Source organism: Pan troglodytes, chromosome 19 (genome assembly GCF_028858775.2).
Source record: "Pan troglodytes isolate AG18354 chromosome 19, NHGRI_mPanTro3-v2.0_pri, whole genome shotgun sequence".
Classification (NCBI taxonomy): Eukaryota; Metazoa; Chordata; class Mammalia; order Primates; family Hominidae; genus Pan; species Pan troglodytes.
Window position 1 is genome coordinate 86,473,364 of NC_072417.2, and position 15,822 is coordinate 86,489,185.

At 52.3% G+C, this 15,822-nt stretch overlaps 1 protein-coding gene across 2 annotated transcripts in view; it reads right to left on the minus strand.

The window, feature by feature from the left end:
* The window catches only part of SDK2 (sidekick cell adhesion molecule 2), a 311,714-nt gene that overhangs the window by 159,876 nt on the left and 136,016 nt on the right, over positions 1–15,822 (minus strand). For both annotated transcript variants that reach the window (XM_009433191.5, XM_511658.9), the window contains exon 2: positions 14,127–14,286. In XM_009433191.5, coding sequence (XP_009431466.3) covers positions 14,127–14,286 — 160 coding nt within the window. The remainder of the gene's footprint in view (positions 1–14,126; positions 14,287–15,822) is intronic.

Genomic DNA, 15,822 nt, shown 5'->3' on the forward strand with positions numbered 1-15,822 from the left:
GACCTGGGAGGGGGTGGAAAGCGGGAGATTCTCAGGGTAAGCGGGGTCTCCAGCCCAGCTGTGTGCGGAAAAAGAATGAACTCTCATTTCCATGCACTGAACCATTCCAGATAAAAAACATATGTGCCTCCGATGGAGCCCACCCTCCCCTCCCCAAGGACTGTGGGCCACACATGGCCTGCACCCATGTCTGTGCACCCGTTAACCAGGGATTCAGGCCAAATTCAAATATGTCAATCTCAGGTGATGAATGATGAAACCCTTCCTAATTTGCATGTTAAATTTCCTTGTGGTGGAAATAAATAGCCTCAGTTCATCAGAGAAGAGCTTTCCTCGGGAGCCTTTCATTAAAGGCGGTGGCGAGTGCTTCATTTGCATGTTCTGTGCGGCACATTGGGGAGTCTGGGCGGATGTGGCCAGCGGGGCCCCAGGGCTGCCAGGATGGGCCATGGAAAATGCATCCGTTGCTGGGAAGTGGGAGGAGATGACAGGAAGAAGTGAGGGTGTGGCTGTGTGTGCGCACCTGTGCATTCCAGACTGTTCCATGCAGAGGAGCTGGTGGCAGGTCCACATCCCTAGCTCCCCCCTAATTTGCAGTGTGACCCTGGACTTGTCACTTTACCTCTCTGGGCCTCAGTTTCTGTATCTATAAAATGGGAGGCATTAAGTGTTTTGTATTAAGTAAAAGCAAAGCAATAGGTGTTTTGGATCCTCACAGCCCTCCTTGTGAGAATTAAATGCATTAACACTAATGAAGGCATGTTGTGCATGGCTGTGTGTGGGGTCATGCTCTGTGGACTATGGATGGACGTCCAGAGCTGTGCATGGGCACACAGGGTGCCTTTGAGAGACAGCAGCACCTCCCTGCCTGCCCCAGCTTCAGAGAGCTCCACGGTTTCATAGAAATGTCCTCCCCGTCCCACCTACAGCTCTCTGTGGGCTGTGACGCCCTTGTGTGATCCTGCAATCAAACAAGGACACCGAGGGAACTCTGCAAACATCTCATCAGAAGAGAGAGGTGAGGACAGAACATGTGACCTGGGGATGCCGGGCCTGGCAATGTTCCCATCCCTGACCCGGCGAGTCCCTCGCCTGTTCCCAGGTGCCCAGCCTGACCAGGGAAATGACACTGAGTGAAATTGATGTTGGCACCTTTGCCTCTGATCACGCCAGGATGCTGAGGAGCTGGGGAGCCCAGTGAGATCCAAGCAGCAGTGCACGGAGACTCAGGGGGCCTGGGTCTGAATTTTAATTCTGATGTGAACTCATGCCGTGTCCCCCAAGGAGTCATTTCCACTCAGGGCCACCATGTCCCCCCTGTAAGACAGGGCTTGGCCTGGATGCCAGCTGAGGTGTTCTGTGGCTGCGTGACTCTCTCATAGCTCCTAGTTTCCCCTGCCTGCCCCCTGCACCGGTGTCCTCAGCCCAGGTCCAGCGAGGCCACACCCATCATCCACCTCCAGCTTCCTCGGTAGTGGGGGACCCATTTTCTCCCCAAGCCAGGACCCGTTACGGAGAGTGTGAGCAAACAGGTTGCTATGGAAACCAAGCCAGTCACGGTTTGAGAGACTTTTGCATCTTTTTTCCGCCTTTCCCCTTACACTTTGAACTTATTAGTCTTAATTGACATAATTATTGCGAGGTTGTCAACTCAAGTCATGAGGAGCCAGCTGTGCCTCTCGCTGCCCAGCACCAGCCCTGACCCTTGGGGATGCTCCCTGCCGCCTCTCTCCCTCCCATCTGCCACCACCCTGCCTTTCTCTGCTACTGACTAGCAAATCCTGAGGCCGCACTCGGTCCCCTCATGTCGGGAAGAACCTGTCCTAAAGCAGGAGGGGGCCTCCCAGGCCAGGGTGGGGGGACGGGCTGCATGCAGGACCGCGTGCATCTGTGGGAAGCAGGTCGTAAGGAGTACCACCCCGTGTCCTCTGGCACCAGTGGCCTCAACCTCTTGGCTAATGGTTTTAGCAGGACTGATCCGAGGAGGCGGGAGTGAATCATTCTCTCTGAGCCTCTGACTTCTCTGCGCAATGGAGGTGTTACACCTGCCCCGGGCTGAGGATCCAACAGAGCATCAAGGAAGGTGGCCCGTGCAGCAGGAAGTGCCTTCTACTTGAATTGTTATGAGAAAGGGGGCTGGAGGGACCCCCAAGAAGGAGCGAGGGGTGGCCAGCCAGCTCTTTACCCCTTCCTTCCATGCCAGGACCCTGACCCCATGTGCCAGGGCACCTATGCACAGAAGGGCAGCTCAGCTCCAGCTGGGAGAGTCCAGGGGATGCCAGCACCTCACTGTAGGTCATGGTTCTCAATGGGGGTGCTGTTGCCCCAGGACACAGGTGGCAGCATCTGGAGACATTTTTGGTTGTCACATCCAGAAGGTGTCTATTGGGATCTGGGGGTTATAGGCCAGGGCTGCCTCTTAACACCTTATATCACGCATGACAGACTCCCACCCTCCAACAAAGAAGTTTCCATCCTCCAATGTCAGCAGTGCTGAGGCTAAGAAGCCCTGCTCTGTTTCTAGCTGGTGCCTTCCTCCCAGGCAGCATAAGGCTGTGGCCTGAGGGTCCTCAAATAGTGATACCCCTGCCTCGCCCTCTGCCTCACTGTTGGATATTGGAGGCCTGCCCCGTGTGTGTGTGTGTGTGTGTGTGTTTGTGTGTGTGTGTGTGTGCGTGCGTGCTATGTATGCAGATGGGGTCCCTTCAGCCTCCCCACCTTTCCCGATCCTCAGGAGTGGGAGGAGCTGGCCTCAGGTCGGGAGAAGGACAGCCTGCTCCTCCTCCCAGCCCACCTCTCCCATTCCTCCCTGAGGATTTCGCCATTTCCAAACTCGTTAACTTTTAATTACTACCTTCCCTCTGCCTGAGTACACTGGCTCCATGCCACGTACATCTCTATTAAAATTCAATTTATGCCCATCATAACTAATTCCTGTACTTCAGTTTTCTCACCATCAGCCTTCAATTTTCAGACAAGATGTCCAAGCTCATGGCCAAATTGGAGTAAATCTCCAAAGGGCTGGAACAGGCAGATAGGATCTAGCTTCATTGAGGAAAAGGAACCTGGACTTCCCGGGAGGGTGGGAAGGAACCGTGGCCAGGAAGAATGAGGTAGGAGGAGCCTGCCCTGCTGGGTGGGAGTCAGCGTCATGCCCTTGGTGGCTCTCAGACCATCCTTTCCATTGATGGAGCCATCTGTGACCAGACACTCTTCTGCACGCTTCATCTTGCATGACATTCCCAGCCACCCTGGGAGGTAGCTACTGGTCTTATTATTCCCATTTTCCAGACTAGGCAACCAAGGCAGGGATTAAGCAGTTTGCTCAAAGGCACACAGTGAGTCAGGGGCAGGACTGGACATCACAAGGTGGGATGCTGGGGCTGGATCTGGGAAGATAAACAAGGGTTTGCCAGGTAGCAGAGGTGTGCGAGGACGGTAGAGGTGGAGGACAGAGGTGGGCATGGGCACGAGGGCATGAAAGAGCAGAGACCACGGGTGCACGATGCGTTCTGCCCATTAGCGAAGGGAGTTAGTGAGAGAGGAGGCTGGACAGATGGACAGGACCCGGTGATACAGGGTCTTGTACTCCCTCGACCAAAATCCTTTCGAGACTGTCCACTGCCTGCTGGATATATCCGAGAAGATTCTTCCTGGCATTCCCGGTCCTACCTCTGCCATCTTGGGTCGGCCATGTCTCCCACTTCCTGGGGCAACTGGCTCAACCTGTCATGCCCCTTCCAGTCTCCAGTTCTTGATTCCTACTTGCCTGTGAGGATTCCCCTCCACTCCCTGCCCCGACTTGCTCATCCGTCTCTAACTCCTCAACTTGCCCCATCCTCCCCCTCCTGAAGGTCACCAGACTTCTATGTCCCTAAATTGAGCTGACGATTTATTTATTTGTTTTTATTTATGTTTTGAGATGGGGTCTCACTTTGCCGCCTAGGTTGGAATGCAGTGGTGCGATCTTGGCTCACTGCAAACTCTGCCTCCCAGGTTCAAGTAATTCTCCTGCCTCAGCTTCCCAAGTAGCTGGCATGAGCCACCACACCTGGCTAACTTTTGTATTTTTAGTAGAGACGGGGGTTTCACCATATTGGCCAGGCTGGTCTCAAGCTCCTGACGTCAGATGATCCACCCACCTTGGCCTCCCAAAGTGCTGGGATTATAGGCGTGAGCCACCGCGCCCAGCCTGAGCTCATGATTTTGGAATCCAGCAGCGGTTAACACAGTTGGTCCTTCCTAAACCAAGAACACACCCTCTTTCCTCCCAAGACACTGCAATCTCCAGGCTTCCCCTCTCCCATCCAGCCTCCAGGTTTTGTTCTGCCAGGCTGGTTTCCAACTCCCTTATATATGGCCTGGTGGGACCACAGAGCCCTTTCCTCTGATGCTGTGTTCATTCTCTCATCCTGCCATGTCAACACCAGTGAGTCCTAAATTAATATCTTCAGACTTTTCTTCTAGTTGCCTGTTGGACATCCTGATCCAGCATCCAAAACTGAGTACAGTGTCTTCCCAGAAAGCTCCTTCTCCGCCTGGGATTCCTTCCTCAACCACCTCAATGCCCATCTTCCTCCCTCTCCCGCATGGCCAGCAGAGCCTCACGTCCCACCAGTTATCCCTCCTCAATGCATCTCAGACCCATCCGCTCCCACCAAGATGGCCCAGCCGCCCCTCCCAGCAGAAGGGACCCACACCTCCTCTCTGCTCTCTTCCACCCGCTTCTCACCCACCTTCCTGAGCAAAGATTTGAAACATGAGCATCTGATCATGTCCATTCCCTGGGAAAAACCATTAGAGGGCTCCACATAGCTTTTGGCAGAAAATGCAAGTCCCTAAGAGAGCTAAACGCCCCTACTTGATCTCGCCCCAGTGTCCTCCTTGGCCACGTGGACCTTCTTTCAGATCCTCCAGACACAAGGTCCTTGGATGGAGCCGCAGGGACCATTCCTTTGGCATCCCCCTGCCCTGGCTACCTCCACTCATTCTCTGGGTCCCAACGTCCCCAGTGGAATCTGTTTGACCTTACTTTCCCTTGAAAGCACGCATCAAAACTGGATCCACCCACACTTGCACTATTATTTAGTTCTGCTTCTACACGTGGGGGCCAGGATCTTCCTGTCTTGTTTAGGACCATATCACCAGCAGCCGGTATCTGGTCACAACCGGCACCCATTGTAGTAACCCAGGGATGCTGGCGTCTCCTGACACGAGCACCTCCTTCTCTCACGGTTTGTCCACACTACTCAAGTTCTGTGTCTCCCAGGGGCTGCTCCAAACTCCTCCAGCTCCTGCTCGCCTCTTTCTGCCTCTTCCTGAAACTCCCACACTCACTTGGCCTCAGTCCCCTGCTGTTGCTCCTCAGCCATGGTACTTAGAGTCCTGCGAGCACCTCTAGCTCCAGTGAGAACAAACATTTCCAAAGGTGGCAGGGCAGGCGGGGCTGGCACTGCCTTTCCCATTGTCCTCCTTGCCTAGCTCTGTGCCGGGCAGGCAGAAAGCCCCCAGTCCTTGCCTGATGAATGAACAAACGCTGGCATCTCCTGCCGTTCCTTCACCAGGCTTGGAAGCAGAAGGCCTGGCACTTGTCTTAACTTTATGATTTCAGATCTTGGACAAGAAATGAAACCTGAGCCTTTGTGTTCCTCATGTATCAAGATGCCTCCCGTTACAGGAGTTGCTGATGTTAAGGGATTCAGAAGAACCGAAGTAAAAGTCGCAGTGTGGGGCCTGGCATGAGGTAGGTGAACGTTTGGAGTGTTTGTTAATAAGAGTTAATGTACTATTTCTCCTTCTGCAGTGGCTTAGAAAGTGCCACTGCCCGGGGAAAGGACAAGCTCAGCCAGGCAGCACAGAGCAGGGGAGGGACGCAGGCTTGGGGTCCTGAAGATCCTGGGTGAAACCTGACTCCGTGTACTGGCTGTGTGACCTTGGGTAGGTTGCTGAACCTCTCTGAGCTGTGAATTCTAGTTAGGAAGCAGAGATAATAATTGCACTAGTCTTCCAGAACTGCTGCCAGTAAGAGCTTGGCTCGGTTCCTGGCACTTACCCCGTGCCATGCATGTGCTCCCGTGCCCTCTGGGAAGGCCCACTGGCCTCTGCCTCCCCATCTCTGCTGCCTGCTCTCTCTTCTAAGGGGAGGCCAGAAAGAGGGCCAAAGAAGCCAGAGATAAAGCCGCTGGCCTGGGGAATTTCTCTTCATCTTCTTATCTGAGGAGTTTCAAAGGCTGCCAGTGGCTCCGTGTGCGTCCCCTGCTTTTGTGTCCCTTGCTGGGGCAGTCACATGTGCAGGGCTTCTCTGCCTCAGATATACTTTCTTCTCCCAGCTGCCAAGCCCATGCAGTTCACAGACACCACAGCTCTACCACAAGGACCTCAGCATGGCATGGGGGCTGGGGACCCAGCCTGGGGCTGGCCAGATGCCCACCTGGCTCTCCTGGGCCTCCCCTGCACACATCTGCTCTTCTCCACATGGGCCAGGGATGGGACTCGGCCTCAGCTGGTCTCACACCCTCACGCTTGCCTCTCGGAAGGGGGTCCTGCTTTCATGGCCCTCAGGGCAGAAGAATGACACACAGTGATGTGGGGCAGGGACAGAAGGAGCCCAATGGGAAACCGTGTGTGCCTTTGCAGAGAAGGCAGCACGCTCAGGTCCAACAGTGCTCCCAGATCTGCCGCTCACTCTCTGGATAATCCCAGGCAAGTTTCTGACCCTCTCTGAACTTCAGGTTCTTCATTTGCAGAATGAGGGTAATGAGATTCACCTGTTGTGAGATGACGGCAGTAAAGGACTTGGCACCCGCGAGCCTCCATAAACATTAATCCGTGCGTGCCCAATTATGCATGGGAATCTGTGTGTGTGTATGTGTGTGTGTGTGTGTTTGAGTGATCTGCCTTGCTCATCTTTTCTTTTTTCTTCTATTCGATTTTAAGTGTGAGAATAATTATGCCAGAAGGTGTTACCAAGGTGGGACAAAATCATCTGGTTGATGACGTTGCCAGGGCACAGACCCAAGGATGGGTGGCAGGGTCCATCCTCCGTCCATCCTCCCTCCATTCTCCTCCATCCTCCGTCCATCCTCCCTCCACTCTCCTCCATTCTCTGTCCATCCTCCCTCCATTCTCCTCCATCCTCCATCCATCCTCCCTGCATCTCCTCCATCCTCCCTCCCTTCTCCACCATCCTCCGTCCATCCTCCTTCCATCTCCTCCATCCTTCCTCCATTCTCCTCCATCCTTCTCCATCCTCCCTCCATTCTCCTCCATCCTTTGTCCATCCTCCTTCCATTATCCATCATCCTCCATCCATCCTCCCTCCATCTCCTCCATCCTCCGTCCATCCTCCCTCCATTATCCTCCATCCTCTGTCCATCTTCCTTCTGTTCTCCTTCATCCTCCATCCATCCCCCCTCAGTTCTCCTTCATCCTTCTCCATCCTCCCTCTGTTCTCCTCCATCCTCTGTCCATCCTCCTTCTATCTCCTCCATCCTCTCTCCATCTTCCCTCTATTCTCCTCCATCCTCTCTCCATCTTCCCTCTATTCTCCTCCATCCCTCCTCACTCCATCTCCTCCATCCATCCTCCCTCCATTCTCCTCCATCCTCCTTCCATCTCCTCCATCCTCTGTCCATCCTCCCTCCATTCTCCTCCATCCTCCATTCATCCTTCCTCTAGTCTCTGTCCATCCTTCCTCCGTTCTCCTCCATCCTCCCTCCGTTCTCCTCCATCCTCTTTCCATCCTCCCTCAGTTCTCCATCCTCTGTCTATCCTCCCTCCATCTCCTCCATCCTCCATCCATCCTCCCTCTGTCCTCCTCCATCTCCATCCCCTGTCCTGTCATTTCTCCAGCCAGGGGGGTTGTCTCCAGCCGTGCTGCCCTTGCTGATGAAATGGATGTAAACTTAAGCTGAATGGATTCAACCTGGGAGATGGCTCCTGGAGAAGAGGGAGCTGAGAGCGGTCAGATGAGAGAGGCTCCAGCACTAACACAAGAGGGCCTGACCTCTATGGCTTTTATGTGAGTTGCACACACACCTTCCTGCTGTACTCAGACAGGCTCGTGACTGTTAACCTGCACACGAGGCTGTGTGGGAATCATACACACACAAACACATAGATGCATGTGCATGCACACACACACACGCACACATATTTTAGCAGACACATTAGACTCCATACATTAGACTCTGTATATCCAAATAAGTTTTGTGTTCTTCCTCCCCCCACCACCTGTCCCCAGCACATGCCCCAGGAATCACTCTGGGAAGCTGCGTGCCTGTTCCAGGGGAGAGGCAGGCCGTGGGGCCAGTGTCCACACCTTGAGGAGGGTCTCCCATGCAGTATCCTCCTGCTCACATGAGAGAAAGGATCTCATTTCTTTAAAGTCAGATTTTGCTTTGTTTCCTTGCTGTGCTCCCAGCTCTTAGAGCCACCTCATTTCTCAAACTGGGAATTCAAGGCTGGTTTCAAAATGGATAAAGATTTGTCACCAACAAAGGGTTCTCACAGCTCTTGCCTAAGAGGAGTTCTGCACAGGTGTACAGAGCCCCAGGTGGCCACTCAGAGGAGACAAGCTACCTACACACGTGATTTTCTAGGGGGTTTGTTATCAGATCTGTTCCCGGATCTTGTCGAGACAGACACCTTGAATAATCCTAACAGGTACCATTCATGTCACATCTTTTGCACCAGGGTGGGCTTGACCTATAGAATCCCAGGTATTCCTTACAATAATTCTCTGATGCAGGCATTACTGCGCCTGATTCCAAGAAGTGAAAACAAATTCAGGGTGGCTAACCACTTCTGCCTAAGGTGACAGAGCTAGCAGGGACAGGGTCATATTCATGCAGGCCTGACTTCTACGTCTATGCTCTTTTCACTCTGACCCCAATGATGGATGTGGACCCACATATTTATGCCACAATCACACATACTCAGAAGGGTGCACAGGCTTGCCTTTGTGTAGTGCACACACACACACACACACACACACACACACACACACACCCCAGACCCATTTGGCTACAGAACCCAAGAATAAAGACTTTCAGAGACTGGACATGAATATAAACTTTCCTCCCTTTGGAAACATAAATTTATGGCAGCACCTCTAATCTTATTTTCTCTCAACTTGCTGAGTAAATTTAGCCATTTTCCTACCTGAAAATTGGATATTATCATCTTACTCAGAGCCTGGGGTTTGTAAAAGACAGAGAAGTCCTCAGTATCCAGCAGTGGTTGGAGAGCCGTGGGCTATGAAGCTGGACAGTCTCCTATGGAATGCAGCTTTCAGTATGTATTTATTTAAAAGGTGAACCTGGAACATTTTGTTGAGCCCAAAACAAGGAAATGTTCAGAATCTAATGGGGATATATTCAAAGGACCCATGCTCCAGCTTGAAGGAGCTCCACTGGCCAAATTTAGGTTAAGATGAGTATGGAAATGAACAATGTCATGGGTGGATTAAAGCACATTGAATAAAAAAACATAATGCATGAGTTTATACTGATGCCAAATTACTTTAAAGGGGGTCAGAAAGGAAAGCTGTTTACAAAAGAATGCCACCTAACATAAGTAAAAGGAATACAAGAAAATCTCCTTATCCCAACCACCATAGTAATAACTGATTCGGGTAAGACTCATCAATGGATACTAAACCACTGGGTGGGAGAGTCGTGGGAAGGAGATTATTCACATAGTCCCAAGTTATCCCTCTATAGTCCACTCATCAATAACGAAGGGAAGAAGATACTTCAACCTTTTGACAATGGAGAAATCTGGTGGACATCACCTTGACCAGTTCATCAAACCTAACATCACCAATAACGGGGCAAATTGTCATCAGGCACCTTCCAGTGTGAAGCATCAAAGACACATACCTACAAATATGCTTCCCAAAAGGCTTAACATGAGTTTAATCATGAGGATATAACTGGACAAACCCACATTGAGGGAAATTCTGCAAAGCCGGCTGGACTCTCAGAAGTGCCAAAGCCATGAAAGGTAGGAAAGAAACAATAAGGAATAGTTCTAGATTTAAGGTGTATCAAGACTCATGGCAACTAAAGGTCACATGTGATCCCCGATTAGGTCCAGCGTTGAAGAAGAACAACAACCATGGCCATGAAGAACACTGGGATAAAGGTACGTCCATCGGAACAAATGGAGAAACTTGAATATAGGCTGCTTTTTAGATAGCAGTATTGTATCAGTGTTAAATTTCCCAACTGTGAAAATTGTGTCGTGCATGGTTCTGCGGGTAAATGCCTTGCTCTTAGGAAATATTATTTACGAATGAAGTGACATGATGTCTACAGCAAATCCTTGAATAGTTCAGCAGAAAACGTGCATGTGTATATGTGTGTAGGGAGACAGTAAGAGAGCACAAATGAGCAAAATGTTAGCAATTGTGATGGTACATGTATGCAGGTGTTTACAGTACTAACGATTTTACTAAGATTTGAAAAAAATCAAAATTAAAAGAGAGAAGAAAGAAGCACCTGCTATGAGCCAGGGACACAGGTGGCTTCTATCTATCCACCACTCTTTTCCCTTCTTATGTTAACAACTTTCACCCTTCTTCCCTACCACGTGGCTGTAGTGTGAGGGCTGCCAATCCTGATGTCTCAAGCCCTGGAGTAGGCACATGATGCAGGCCTGGCCAATCAGGGTGCTCCATGCTGTTGCCCACCACGACTGGTCAGGGATGGTCTGAGCTGGGCCAATCAGAATCCTTCCCTGGGACTTTCTAAGTGAAACTTCCAGAAAAGTTCTTTCTACTCAGAAATCAGGCAGCTATAGCTTGTGAGCCCTGAACTTCTCAGTGTCACTCATGACTCATGAAGTATGAACCCAGAGGTGGGCACAGCTGAGCGACTTGGAGGAAAGAGGGCCTGGCAATATCAAGCTCTTGGTTCTAAGTCCTGAGGTTCCAGGAACTGCCAAGGTTCTGGAAGCTCTGACTTCGGTTCTGTGGTGCCCTTGTGGTCTCCTCTGTAAATAATGAGAAGGCAAAAAAGGTGTCAGGGGATATGTAAGGCCATACTTTCTGGACAGTCACAAAGGACAGAGGAGATGGAGCAGTGCGTGTGTGTGTGTGTGTGTGTGAGAGAGAGAGAGAGAGAGGAAGTGTGTGTGTGTGTGTGTGTGTGTGTGTGAAAGAGAGAGAGAGGGAAAGAAAGAGAGAGGGAAAGAGAGAGAGAGAGAGAAATTAAGAATACATGCATTATTGGCTGGGCACGGTGGCTCACGCCTGTAATCCCAGCACTTTGGGAGGCTGAGATGGGCAGATCACGAGGTCAGCAGATCGAGACCATCCTGGCTAACACGGTGAAACCCCGTTTCTACTAAAAAAAAATACGAAAAATTAGCTGGGCATGGTGTCAGGCGCCTGTAGTCCCAGCTACTTGGGAGGCTGAGGCAGGAGAATGGCGTGAACAGGGGAGGCAGAGCCTGCTGTGAGCCGAGATTGTGCCACTGCACTCCAGCCTGGGGGACAGAGCAAGACTCTGTCTCAAAAAAAAAAAAAAAAAAAAAAAAAAAAAGAATACATGCATTATCAGGAAAGGTTTTCTAAAAGAGAAGGAATTTGAGCTGGGCCCTGCAGGAGAAAAAAGTTTCCAAAAGGGGAAATATTCCCGTGGAGGGGATAGGACAGTTTGGACAAAGTCCGAGAAGAGGGAATTTGCAGGGAACTGTCCTGAGACCCTTGATGGTCTAGCGGGGGTGGCAGGAGGTGAGACTATGCCAGCAGAAGCAGATCAGGAAGAGTTCTAAGGCCCTTCTAAGGAGTGCAGACCTTGCCTCGGGGGCACAGCAAGTTTTTAATTGAAGGAAAATCCTGATTGAACCTGCATTCAGGCACACCGTTGCCCCCAGGCCACCAGATCCAACACTCTTAGGGGCGAGGAGGTAAAGGAATGAGTTTCCCAAGTGCACGCTCATCTATTTCCCTTGAATAACTTCCACCCAACATAGCTATAAAATGGAGTATCTGCATTCTCCCTATTGCTTTGTTTTCTAGAATTTGCAGAGCAGTTAGCCGAAAGATTGCTTAGGATACACATTAAGGAAGCAATTGCAGCAATCCTTCTTCAATGAGAGGCAGTGTGGTGGATGGTAACAAATTCCCACTCTGCTGTCAGACAACTTATTTTTGAAGCTCAACTCAACCATCTGACTTTAGGTGATGTCTTTAACTTCTCTGAGCTTCAGTGTGTTTATCTGTAAAATGGGGGGAAATAACTGAAACTACTCATAGGATTGTGGGCAGGATTAAATGAGATAATCGCAGAGGGACATCACAATGTCTGCCATATAAGAAATTCTTTTTCATTGTCTATGATTGCTATTATCATTGTTATTGTCATCATCATCATCATCATCATCATCAATAGCTGGACCTCATCATCATCAATAGCTGGACCTCATCATCATCAATAGCTGGACCTCATCCTCGTCAATAGCTGGACCTCATCATCATCAATAGCTGGACCTCATCATCATCATCATCACCACCAATAGCTGGACCCTGTCCACTCCCTGAATGCCTGCAGGGACAAGGGCTGACTGTTTTCAAAGGCAGGCCATTCCACCTGGTCCTTCCACTGAGCTGGAACCTGCTTCTGTGTACCACCCACCCTTGCATCCTAGCAGTGCCAGGGCCCCAGAAGAGCAGCTCTGAACCAGATAAGGAACCAACTCTCCTCCTCCCCTCCTCCTGGATCCTGCCTCCGGCTCCCTGCCGGAAGAAGTCAGGGGCAGGCTAGGCCCGGCACTACTTGCATGTGTGGTATGCCATCCCATGCTCTTGGTCACCCACTTGAGCGTGTCCAAAGTCTAAGATGATGCAGGGGCTCTTCACAGAGACGGTCACAACTTCCTGGGTGTGCCAGGTGGTGGCCAGGAGAGGCTCTGGCCCCCAACTGAAAACCACAGCAGGGGCTGCTCGGGGGAGCTTTCTGATCTCCTTGTGGGCTTCCTGGAGAACCGGAGGCCCAGAGTGGCCAGCCCTGCAGGACCTCTTGCTTGCTCATCCAGCTGTCCCCTCTGCAGGAGGGGAGGAGGTGCCCTGTCCTGGGCTTTCTTTTGCCAATGTGGCCACACTACACCAGCCCATGCAGTCCAGGGTTAAGGCAGAAAGACTGGGGTGGGGACTCACTCCAAACTCTGGCCTCCGCACTCCCTAAAGGAAAGGCTGGTTCTCCAGAAGGACAGATCAAGCAATGATACCCCCTCCTCTTATTTGCACACCTGTCCCTGGCAGCAGATTTGTATCAACATCCCCAGGGCAAGACAATCTTGTTTCCCCAACAAAACCGATTATGCACATCAGGCCCTGGGATTAATCACCAGCCACAGGGTTGGAGCCAATAAAACAGGCAGAGATGGGAGGATAAGAGCAGAAAGGAGGAAGTGCCTGCCCCAGTCTGTGGCTGCGAGGAAAGGCTGGAGGCCAGGGTGGCCTGGGTGAGGGGCTGCTTCCCTGCTGGCAGCAGATCCACCCTTGCTGAGACCCTATTCTCTTTCCCTGCTCTTCCTTCTCCCCACCTGGCAATGTCCCGGCAGGGAAAGGCCAGTCAGGCCCAAGAGCTCCATGGCATGGGCACAGATAGGAAGTGAAGATAAGCTCAAGAGGCCCTGAGAGGGCCATCTCTGTGTCCCACCTGAATTTCCCATAGATAGAAGATGTCCCCTCCTTCACTGGTCCCAGGTTGCTGCAGAGCCCACCCCTCCATTGGACCCAGGCCCCTCAACAAGAGTCCCCTGGAGATGGCAGTGTTCGAGAGAGTGAGCAGGGGGCCACAGTCACAGCCACAGCCACAGCTGCTGTTAGTGAGTCCCTGTGCCCAACACCACCTCTGCTCCTATGCACTGTGGTACAGACCATCCTGTCCAGGCAGCGCTGGCCCCTGGTCCACAACCCAGCCATCCTCTGCAGGGATCAGTAGGGTGGAGCCATCTCACCTTGGGGCAGGGCTGCCTTTGCCACTCACTTCCAGAACTCCAGGCTCTAGGAGCCCTGAGCCCCACACTGTCACACAAACCCCCTCCTCACCATGCCCTCTTCAAAGCAGGGCAGTGGTCCTGGCAGCCAGGAGGAAGGGCGGGGAGGCGCAGTTTACCTGTATTCCAGGGAGAACTTGGTCAGCTCCCTGTTGTTGTGGAGCCACTTGAACTCCAGTGGCCAGCTGCCCTCGGCCATGCATGTAAGCACCAGGCGGTTTCCTTCCAGGTGCACCTGTGTCCGCACAGGCTCTGTCTTGAAATACGGGGACACATCATCTGCAGAAACAGGGAGACAAAGCCACCAGTGATCACTTGCTCACCTATGTGACCTGGTGCGTTTAGTATCCTAAGGCCCTTAGGCAGATGGAGCAGGTGCAGCCAGGTAATTTGCCCAAGGTCCCGTGGCTGGGAGGGACTTGAACCTGGGTCAGTCTGACTCCAAGGCTTGGTCTTCAGCGTGAGTCACCGACATTTGCCAACCAGAGCCCTGCCTCCTTCCTTCCCAGACCACGCTGGGCTATTGCCCTGCTGCCAGCCCACACTCCAGCATCTTCTGTCATTTCCCTCTCAGCATACACATCCACTCCATCCACTCTGCTCATGGGTTCCCCCTCCAGGGCAGGAGGCAAGAGGGGCACTTTCTGTGGCTCAGCCAAAGGGAATATCAATGTCACAAGGAGAATAGGGAGGCAGGTTGACAACTGTAGGGGGTAGAGGGTCTCCTGAGTCCTGCTCCCCAAGGCTGGGGGAAGCCCTCAAAGTGTCAATCACAGAGTCCATCCAGCAGGGCCCCGTGGCCACCGGCTGCCTGTTTCTTCCATCCTGGGTCCTGGAGCCAGCCTGCCTCTACCTCCCCGTTCACTCTAGGCTGGCCGCCTGGTTGCCCAGATGGTGGGTGAAGAGCAGAACAGCTGCTTCCCCCTCTCTGCAGTCACCCTTATCCTCTGAGCTGACTCAGCCTCGCAGACCTCCCTGCCCCACCACGGTTCTCTCGACAGAGACCGTGAACTTCGCCCCAGACTTCACAAGACTGCTCAGCTGGCTGATCTGGATGGAAATGGGGCCTCTGCCCTTCTGGCCAGTGTGGGAGAGGGTGGACATGAGTGTACACAAGGGAACTGATGGAACAATGGGGGAGACGGAGGGAAGGGGAGGGGCTCTAATCCGTCAAGGAGATACCTGCCTTTTTGTGGATAGGGTGGGGCCGGGCGGCAGGAGCCAGCATCTGGTAACAATATCCACAAAGATGACAGCACCTGCTCTGTTCCAGGCTGTTCTAGGGGCTCTACCATATGCTCGTCTAATCTTCACAGCAACCTCATGACTAGACAGGATTACAATCTACATTTTGGAGAGGGGACACCAAGGCCTCGAGGGGTTAGAAACCTGCCCAAGGTCACACAACTGGGCGGGAGGTGCTCAGCCCCACAGACAGCTTCAGAGCTGGAGCACTTGAGCCCACACCTCCCTCCATGAAGCCAAAACCGGGGTGGGAGGAGAGGACAGATATCAGGGAAGAACCTGCAGATGCCCAGAGCTTGTGCCAATGAGCCTTGCATTTGACAGATTCGAGGGAGTAGGTTCTAGAAAGCACCACTCAACAGCTCACCTAGTGAGCACCTACTATGTGCCAAGGGCTTGAGGCAGCAGCCGGCGGAGGGGAGTCCAGGCTTGCCAGCCCAACTCCATGCACCTTCCAGTGACCACACTGTGCCCAGAGGGGTGGGATGTAATTAAAGCTGCACAGGCTGCTGTTGTCAGGGTAGGCCCTGGGCACCCCGACCTTCAGGCCAGTGGTGGGGGGTCTGTCAT